General features: G+C 46.9%; 1 protein-coding gene across 7 annotated transcripts in view; it reads right to left on the reverse strand.

Moving 5' to 3' along the window:
• Positions 1 to 10,499, reverse strand: part of ADGRB1 (adhesion G protein-coupled receptor B1) — a 290,268-nt gene that overhangs the window by 113,884 nt on the left and 165,885 nt on the right. For all 7 annotated transcript variants that reach the window (XM_030496436.1, XM_030496423.1, XM_030496399.1 and 4 more), the window contains 2 exons: positions 10,308 to 10,410; positions 9,072 to 9,115 (listed from right to left, as the gene is read on the reverse strand). In XM_030496436.1, coding sequence (XP_030352296.1) covers positions 9,072 to 9,115; positions 10,308 to 10,410 — 147 coding nt within the window. The remainder of the gene's footprint in view (positions 1 to 9,071; positions 9,116 to 10,307; positions 10,411 to 10,499) is intronic.

Genomic DNA, 10,499 nt, shown 5'->3' on the forward strand with positions numbered 1-10,499 from the left:
AGGTATCTTGGACTGGAAGAGGCAATACTGCCTATTCCCCTGTGCCCCAGTTCGGATCCCCACTGTGAGGGAATCTATTGCCTGGGCTATGGACTAAGTGCTGATGGCTTTTCAGGATTGATTCACACAACAGACAAGAGACGCGCTAAGAATACCAACTCAGGAAGGTTTTCTTCAGCCCAGTCAGTAAAGAACAAACTCTTACATAGATACCAAGCCCCTCAAATTTAAGCAACCTAAAATTATGATCATGGTGGGTGTTTCTGGCTTACATGCAAATGTAGTTCATGAATTCACTTAAAAATGAGACATTTTAAGATGTTGCTAAACTTCTTTTTAAGTTTAAGAAGATCTGAAATTGCTTCAGTCTTGCAAAAAGGGAAGTTGAGCAAAAACGACTGATTTGGAAACTTTTTCTTGTCTTCTTAACAGAGACACATAGGATGTAACCTGCTTGAGCATCTGCCTCTGCTTTGGATAACCCAAGCCTTGAGATACTTGTGGTTATAACACACCTCCTTCCTCACATCATGCAGAGGCTGCACTGCAGCCTCCAGCTTCCAGCAAAGCCAAATGCTCCAGAGGATACAGACCTGATATCCTCAGGATGGTGATAGGATCTGCAGGTTTAGAGATAAAACTATCTGGGAATTCCTTCTCTGGATACAGACAGGCTTTCTTGTTCCCATAGATGGAGAATAAAATCAATCCAGCAGAGAAATACATGGAGGTACAGTGACTACTCTGAGTTTTACACACAGAGGGTGCTGAGCATCCTGGTAGTGCATGTGTTTCTCTCTCCTCCATGAACCTGAGCTTGCCTTGAAGTTGCTTCAAAGCTGTACCCTGTTGACTATTCAGTCATTGGAGCACATCAAGGGTGGGCTTCACGTTTCCACAGTTTCCCTTTTTTCCCCACACTAAGAGGCCTGGAGCTGTGAATCGGAGCTCTCCACCAGCACATACAGATGCCTGTGGTGTGTTATTACATTCTCAACACATACAAAGTACCGCACAGACAAGCAGCAAGTGAAACGCAGCAGAAATGCACCAGGGGAGTGGATCTGAAGTCCCTTCATGCAACCTGAGAAGTCAAGCTGGACGTCCACCACGTATCACCAAAAGCCATCAGCAGCCCATGGCCAATGGCTACCAAAGGGCATGTGGCTGCTAAACTGGTCCCCTCCCATTTGCAAAGGGAATATGAGAAAAGGGCATCGCGGCTTCAGAGCAAACAGCTGTAAATAAAGAGAACAGGCAGGGATGCAGGCAAAACATGCAGCCCTAGGCTGGCATGCACAGAATGCAGTGCAGAGGTTTGTGTGTGCACATCCCCCTGCACACACACATACACACACATACATATATTCTATAGCTCCTGCATGCATTTAAACATATATTGTGCACATGTAGCTGGAGACTCATTGCACAGATAAAGGATGGTTTGGGTTAACAGCCTTCTCTGGGTACCTGTATACATCTGTACACATGCACATGTACTTTTGTGTTGGCCACACACAAACACCTATATACAAATACTTGTACTTGCAGATACCTGCATACCTCATGTATGACACACACCACCACCACCCCTGATTGTGCACAGAAACATGCTTGTGTGTGTTTGTACACACACTCAGGCACCAGCACTCACTTATTCCCACACATTCACCCTTTTATACCCTTGCACATGTGCCTTTATATGAATACACAGCACACACATGCATGGACACACAAGCCACCCTGAACCCCATGGTGCTCTGGTTCACAGTACATACTCATCACTGAATTGAGGCTGGGAATCACACCACCGAACCCAACGCCCCTTCCCATCCTCCAGGTCTGGCTTCTGCCAGTCCTATAAAGGGAATTCATTTATTCCATCCATATTCCTGACCCCTTTTTATTAGTGAAGCAAGTGAAAAGCTGGAGCATTTGATTCAAAGCCTCTGAATCCTCTCTCCTCTTCCCCTTTCCCTTCTGTCGAAAGCCATTAAACCATGCTCTGTTGGCAGGCAGCAGAAGCCCTGTATCGTGTTGCTCAGCTTCTCCTGCATCCTGTGCTGTGAAAAGGGCTGGAGAAGAAGCCAGCTCCTGCTTTGCCAATCCCACAGGCAGTGATGACTGCTGGGCAGTAGCTCAGCAAAGGCTAAAGTGTGACTCCTTTCCTAAATGAGGATGGGCACATCACTGCAGTCTGCTGGTACCTTGCGCCAGCTCCTTTGGGCTAACAGGGAACAAGATCCCCTCTTTCCTGCAACACCTAAAGTCCAAATGACAAGGTATTCCCAGGAAAAGGTGGCAACAGGGTAAGGCAGATGCCTGGGAAAATGGTCCTCTGGAAGTAGTTCTGCCTGGTGCTTCCCAGGTCAAGCAGGGAAACTGAATCCTGAGGCTCTGGAGGTGTGACTGGGTTTCACTGCATTAGGTCTGTTTTGTCTGCTCTCATCCAGGGCTAAAAAGGGGCTCATGGGACCATAGTTCATCTGCCAATGGTTGCACACTGCCAAGTGCAGCCAGACAGGCTGAATTAGGGATACTTTTAACTGGGTTTAACACAGGGGAACTAATGGGAATATTCAGATTAGCCTCCCTGCATGCCCCTGTGTAGACAGGCTTTGCAAGCACAGTGTTGCCTTCTTTCAAAGACATCCCCTCAATACCTCTGCAGGCAGATATATATATGTGGGAAATACATGTATATATGTGGGAAAGGCAGATCTGGAGCTGGAGCTAAAACTGAAGGAGCTAGTTAGGGGCAACAGAGCTGGAACAGGGGTAGCAGCCAACCCCAGCATGGACACCCTGCATGGAAGCACATGAAGTGCATGTCACTGGCAATGCTGCTCCCCCAAAGCCGTCTGGATTATTGCAGTAGAAAATAGGAGATACGTAGTATGTCATGCACAGGTCCAAAGAGGAGAAAAGTGCACTGATTTCTCATGGGGCTTTGAGGCTGTAACAGACTTCCCTTCCTATCTCTATCTGGGGGGACTCATCTATCTTTGTCAGCAGAGACAAGCTGTGTTACTGCTTGATCTACAGTTCTGGCAGGGCCATTAATGTAGTAGGTGATGGACAGCAGAGAAGGGAAGCAGTTTCTTGACTTCAGAAAGCTTTTCTTTAGAAGACAAGCACTGGGAGGTGGATCAGCTTGTGATGAGCAAAAAGTTCCCATGGGGTGCTATAGATACAACCCCTTCCCTGTGGCACTTTTCTGGACCTATTGTACATGCCCTCCAAAGGGAAGCAGTGAGCAAACACCAAGACTGGGATTGCAGCACAGAAAACTTCCTGCCTTCCTCTTTATCCAGTGTATTAGAGGCTTTCTATAAGTAGGATGAAACCCATGGAGCCTACACCGTGTTCTGCTCCTCATGCTGCCTTGCACCATGCATCAATGCATGACTTTGCTGTAATGGAACATGGACAGCTTAGGACTCTAGACACTGGACGTTCCACCCTGAAAATAGGCCTTTGAGGCAAAGCATCTGAACTGCAAGAATCATGGGATGGTTGGACCATGAACACCCCAAAGAGCCCAGACAATTGTATTGACAGACAATAACTCTTTCCAGGATGTTTTTGGGGTTCCTCTGAGTTGTTCCAGACAAAACAAACTGTAGAGTTCTCCCTGTTGATAGCAATTCTTTATGAGCACCTTCAGTTCTGCCAGCTCTTAGCCCACGAAGGTTATCAACCATCCCCTTGAAGAACCAATATACACCCTACAGCTCAAGTGGTTACTATCAGACAAGCAGGACTGTCCTCAGCATCTAGGAGCTATGTTTTACGACCCTGTCAGAGACAGATTGATGGTCTACTTTGGCAGCACCATAAAACACTGCTCCATGCAGTTATGAACCCTTGTGGGAGATTTCTGCCTGACCTCGGCTGGGCATCAGATCCAGCCCAGAGCCAGCAGGATGTGATTTAGCCTTGCCCCACTAGCTGCAGCACTGTTCATCTTGTTCTCCATGCCTAACCTTGCTGTGCAATGAGTCACCTTCCTAAACAGTGAGGTCTGCATTTCCTAAGTTAGAGAGGTTAAAGGCTTTAATTAGGGAAGTTGAGATACCCTTGAATCAAACCCACAGACTCCCAAGACACTTTCTCTTCCAAGAGCAAAAAGCTTTTAAGCAAATATTTTTGAAGGCTTGGAAGGCCTCTTGAAGATCAATTATTATAATGCCCAGCTGTAATCATGCTCCTCTTGGAGATGGAGAAGCGGAGAATAGATGGTGGCTGGAGCCAGGCAGATCCTCTAAGAGCAAGCATTCCCTGTGGGATGAGATTCCCCTGGTTGGGACCTGCTGGGTGCCACCCTCTGCATATATAGGATTGGATTTCACACCTGCATCGGTGTTCACCATGAACTAAAACACAAGACCCAGATGGCTGGCGTGGCCCCTGATGTCACCAAAGCAGGGCAGACTGGAGGGGACAGTTAGTGTCCACCTGTGGCTATGGGTCTATCTGTCAGGCAACCTAATCTCATGTTATCTCTCTAGGCACTTGTTGGCTTCTGACTGTTACTTTTCACCTCACAACAGTCCTCAGCATTCAATCTGATCCCGCTCTCAAAGAACACCAAAATCCAGCTTTGGAGATCTGAGTACACAGATTCACCAGCCCCATGAGGCAGAAGGACTGTAACACTAACCAGCCCCTGCATCTTCCTCTGCAGCCATGGAGCAATGATGCCACCACTAACAACAAACTTTGGCAACTGTCTTTCTGTTCCCCTTGCCATGTTGCATTCCCGTTGTGTACCAGGGCAAGGGAGGTGAGCAACACAAATCCAGTGATGCAGAAGAACGTGAAAGGGCATAAGATGGAAAGGGACTTTTTACAAGGGCAAGTAGAGATAGTATAAGGGGGGACAGCTTTAAACTCCCAGAGTGGGGATTTAGATTACATATTAGGGACAAGTTCTTTCCTATGAGGGTGCTGAGACTCTGGCACAGGGTGCCCAGAGAAGCTGTGGCTGCCCCATCCCTGGCAGGGTTCAAGGCCAGGTTGGACACAGGGGCTTGGAGCAACCTGCTCTAGTGGAAGGTGTCCCTGCCCGTGGCAGGGGGTTGGAACTGGATGAGCTTTTAGGTCCCTTCAACATAAACCATTCTATGATTCTAAGACTGAACCTATCAACTCCCTCCTTCTTGTCCCAGCATTAAAAAGAGGGAGTAGGAGAGCAGGTCCTGCCTGGGTTTTAACTTCAGCAGAGCTAAGCAGCTAATAAATATTCCAGATGAATACCCTTGGAGGAGAGCCAAAGAATCCCAAATCATTCTCCCATTTCAACTTTCAATATACCCAACTAGCGCTAAGCTCATTAATCACACTTGCAGCACCCAACACAACAGAAATTAGTCCCTGATCTTCTCCCCTCTTCTTTCATGACATGAGGAGTTGGGGGCAAGAGGAAGAGAAAAGAGATGGAGAGGTGCCACCCACGAATCTAACAGTCACTTGGAGGGGCTGGGATTGATAAATCAAAACTCCATTGTTAATATTACAAGCTTAAATATCTATCTAAATGCAAATGAATGAACACTCAGGGGTTCTTCCTCCTTTTTAAGTGCTCTGTTCAGCAGCTCTGTCTTGGAGGAAGCACATGGGCACACGGTAATTGTCTGTTCTAATTGCAATTTTACAGTTCAACCTTTCAAAGCCTATGGAATTTAAGTGACTTTTAAAGGGCTGGGGCATGTTTCGGATTGGATTGAAAGCTCAGGTAGCTGCAGGAACAGGCTGGAGCTCTCATGTGGGGATTGCTTTGAGTTTTCTGCCTCTGAACCTGTTCAATCACATCAATTGCAAGCAGTTAAATTCAGAGGCTGGTTCACTGGAATCAGGTGAAGTTTGGAGCTGCAGCCTCAGATGATGACTGTGAATATAGGGAAGGACTCCCTGGCCAGCCAGCCTTGGAGCTGGAGCATGGAGAACCTGCAAAAGAGCAAGCTTAAGAGACAGCTTTGTCTTCTGAGCAAGCAACATTATGGCAGGCTGGCTTGGGCTGTACAGGGAATATGGCAGGGACAACAACAGTCAGGAAAATGAGGTTGTAAATCCATTAAAGTGGTCAGAGCTGGGAAATGGGATTTCCTGAGATTCACCCACTTGCACAATCATCTTATGAGATTGATCAGTGGGAAAACCTCCAATTTAGAGTGAGGGGTGGCAGGAAGGAGAAGATATAGAAGGAAAAAGGGGAACCACATAAGTGTGGCTGAACCTCAGGGTTCGCTGGTTCGGAGTCACCAGTCATGACCTCTGCCACATACCAGGCAACAGGTCCAGGGTGTAAACAGGTGAAATTCAGGTTAGATATAAGGAAGAAGTTATTCCTTGTGAGGGTGGTGAGGCGCTGGAACAGGCTGCCCCAAGAAGTGGTAAATGCTTCATCCCTGGCAGTGTTCAAGGCCAGGTTGGACAGAGGCTTGGGTGACATGGTCTAGTGTGAGATGTCCCTGCCCATGGCAGGGGGTTGGAACTGGGTGATCTTAAGGTCCTTTTCAACCCGAACCATTCTATGATTCTATGAAAACCATGATGCAAACCCCTTGACAGCTCCAGAGTGTTATTCAAGCTTGAGGTGAGCATTCAAGCCTGGAGAATAGGGTTTGCATAGTTTGCCTTTCATTAGGCTTTCCCAGGAGGTGATATTAGTAGCAAATCAGCTTTAAGCTGCTGCACAAACAGCTTGGCAGCTCCCGTTGCCAGAGCTCACCGGATTGGATTTAGCCTTCGAACATCCCCTAGTAAAATCTGCTGACATCAGCATTCTGGATGGTTCAACTGCTTGAGATTTCCAAATGTTGGTTGAAAACACTTGCAGGCATGAGCACACACACCCCACAACACACACAGAAAGCAGAGTCTTAACAGCAACATTTGCACAACCAATCTGCTGGGGGTTTGGAAACCATCCTTGAGAACTGAACCGCGGCATCAGTGCCAAGAAATTGCTTTCTCAACTCTTAGTAATGAGCCCATCCTTCCATGCCATGATGATGCAAGGATTAAAGACAACACATTCCTAACACCCTGCACTCCCACAGAGACAACAGGCAGCTGAACAAGCTGCCAAACCTTGGGAGCAAATATATGGAGCAGCCAGACCTGCCAGGACAAGGCAGATGTGGCTACACTGATCTGAGCACTGTTTTGCCTCCAGATCAGCAATGGCATTCAAGCATCTCAAGCCACGTTCAGCACTGGGCAACCCTTCATCTTTCTCGTACCAGGCACTTTTCAGTGCCAGCTCTGGCAGATGCATACTCAGCCCGAATGCCATCACTCTCCCTCTGATCCAACCATGTGCAAACTGGGCTTTGCTTTTCTCGTGCTCAGACCATAGCTAATTAAATCCAGCTCTGTGCATGGCACAGAAACTCCTCCATCCTTGTGGACATAACCCTCTCTCTAGGATGTAGAAAGCCGAAACCAATGAGATGGTGTGCAGAGCAGAAGAGGTGCTGGTTCCAACTTCTGCCTCGACTTGCCAAAAAAGGATTTGTATACGAGTGCTTTAATGCCATTCCAACACGGAGAGACAACAGATTTAGCAGAGAAGGCCAGTCCTGCCCACGCCTCCTCCTGAGTCTGCCCACCTGTAAACAAACATCTATGCTGGGCTCACCTACAGGCTCAGTGTGCTCTCTGGCACGTAGGTAATGCAATAGAATCCCATTTAACTGATTTCATGAAGGTTCATCTACATGCTGCCCTGTGAGACCAGCATAGCCTCCTGCATCCCAACCATCTTCTCGTGCTGGAGTAATATTCACTACAACAGGCACAGGGTCCAGTTCTGCTACAACACGGGTGTGATTTCACAAGCAGAATTCCCGCTGGGTTCTTCAGCTTTGCTTTAGATCCACTCATACATGCGAGATTAATGACAGACCAACAAGAACAGTAAGCTGATGGCAAATATGTTACCCGCCTCTTTGTTTATGTGCTACTTAATGGAGCATAAAAGAATAGATTCATTTTTCAGATGCTGCAGATAATAATAATAAATAATAATAAGGAATGCAAAGGTATGTGCCAAATGCATGAGATCCCAAGGAGAGACACTGACTGCAAGCAGAGAAGAAGCCAGGTCGGCCCTCCAACTGAGATACAAAAGTCAATGAAGTAAAACCACCATTAAATCAAACACTCTGTATCCTTGTCAAGCTCACTCAGGATTTAAGACCACACTTTCAGAGTGTACTTTTCTAAGGTGCACACTCTCTGACAACTACTTCCCGCATGGGATTTATGATCCTAACTCTTTGTGGTAACCTGGGATTTCTCTTTCCCTTGCTGACCACAATCACATCACCAAACGCCTCCTAAACAGCACCAGCCATTGCAGGAATCCTGTCAGAAATCATTGTACTATATAACAAACATACCCATGTATACACATCATTTACACATCAGCACAACACATACTTCACCACTGCAGGCCATATTTGCAACAGAGGGCTCTGATTTTGCATTATTCTCCTTCTGGTGCACAATTTGGCACTAAAGAGAAAGCCAAGCATTGCTGTGTCGAGCCCAATTCAGGGCAATCTGTGGATGACTCCACAGTCTTGGCTCTCATTTCATGTATTCCTCATGTGGGGAAATCCAAAATTAGAAGAGTCAAAATAAGAGGCCCCTTTTGCAAAACATAGTCTGGGGTCCGAAGCATCAAAGGCAAATGCAAACACTCCTCCCTGTGAGCTGAAACACACATGAACATCTCTGCTTAGGCACCGAGACGTTTCCCTGCTTCAGGCATAGGATGCTCCCAGCATTCAGGGCCCCTCATGAACTGTTCTGACAACATCTTTAAGTGTAAGACCCAGCTCAACTGGCACTAAAAGATGTGGTAAAAGGGATGCATCTGTGTGAAGGAATATGCATTCCCTACCAAGGCAAAGGACTTTGCCAGCCATGAAGGTGGACACAAGGAAAAACCAGGAGTAGAGACAGCAAGGGCTGAGACAGACTTACACATCACTGCTAAAATTGTGATGATTTCACCCAAAAAGCAAAAGCAAGAGTAAAGAGAAACCCACAGAACTCACCCATCATTTTCGTCCCACAGGATGCAGGTCTGGTTGGTGGTTCCCTGCCAGGAGACAAGAAAGGGAAAATGAAGCAAATCAGTGCCATACTGTTGATGTTTGGAGAGACTACAGTTAAATATGCAGGTCCTGTAGAACAGCTTCCACTACTCTAAGCATGGTATGTCTGTCATATACCTGATGGGCAATCACGAATCTCAGTCCTTGGAATAGTTTCTTTCACCCTTGCCTTGAAATGCAAGAATAAAACAGGCCTCAGCTTGTTCTGCATCAACAGAACCTGTAGAAGGATTTGACTGCATCTTTCCTGATTCAACTTACTTTCTTCCTTTTTCTCCTCTCGCACAGAATCCTTTTGCTGCTCCCTTCTGGAAGGTGGATCAAATACAGTATGTGCTTTTGTGGGACATGGTGCTCAGAAGAGCTGTATCCCTGCAGGAGGTGGTCAGGTGTGTTTAAAGCCCCCTTGAAGAGGTTTACCACTGACTCCAGTTGTGGCTGTCTTAGGCCACTTTGGAAAGTCTTTCAAGGAAAGTCCAAAGCAAAGACACGAGAGATTTAATGTTCATATTGCAGAGCCTCAGGAGGACATCTGAAACCCACAATAAGAACAGGCCTTGGGGTATGTAAATGTCCATCCCATACAGTATCTATGATATATCTGTTTAGGGTTGAGCAGGGGAACCCGAAGGGGATCTTCCACTGCCTTTCAAAGCACTGATCACAGCAATAATATTCATGTCTCCAGCTGTATTTGAAGACTGCAAAGAACATTGCAAGTATTACTGGAAACAACCTTTCTCTTCCTCTTTCCCTTCTCAAGGAAGAAGTACAACCCATGTTTTAGTTAACACACAGGTTTTCTCCCTTGATTATGCCCACAGTGAAATGGTGTGAATTTGGAACAAGTGTTCCCATGTTCCCTGTGCAAGCAGTGCTGCCACCCTCCTCCTGCATTGGCAATGTCTGAGCAAGGAGCACAGAGCAGGCAAGGTTTGCAAGGCTGACCCATACAATGCATCCTTGATAACGAACAAGAGGACACCAACACCAACCTAATCTCAGGGCAGAGCCAAGTGCCTTGGCAGCCTGTTTTAAGGGAGATTGAAGGGTCCTGCATTGGCAAAGAGGTCTCAGAAGCCCAGCAAAACCTCCTCCTTCCTTGAACCAACACATTCCTGCTACGCAGAAGCAAAGATACCTGTGGGAAGGGGCAGGTTCTCAAGAAACACTTACATTGTAGAGGTGGGAGAATTCAATTTCCAAGGGGGTGAGGAGAGACCGGGGAAATGGCTTCACAGTCACGGAGATGACTTTGGAGTTCAGAACAGTGCCGTTCCTGGGAGGAAGAGAGGAAAGAAATACTCTAAAGGAGACTGAGGCACTTCTGCAGAGCAGTGAATCCCAATGCATTTGTCACTGGTGGTA

The sequence above is a fragment of the Strigops habroptila genome, chromosome 1, assembly GCF_004027225.2.
Source record: "Strigops habroptila isolate Jane chromosome 1, bStrHab1.2.pri, whole genome shotgun sequence".
Classification (NCBI taxonomy): domain Eukaryota; kingdom Metazoa; phylum Chordata; class Aves; order Psittaciformes; family Psittacidae; genus Strigops; species Strigops habroptila.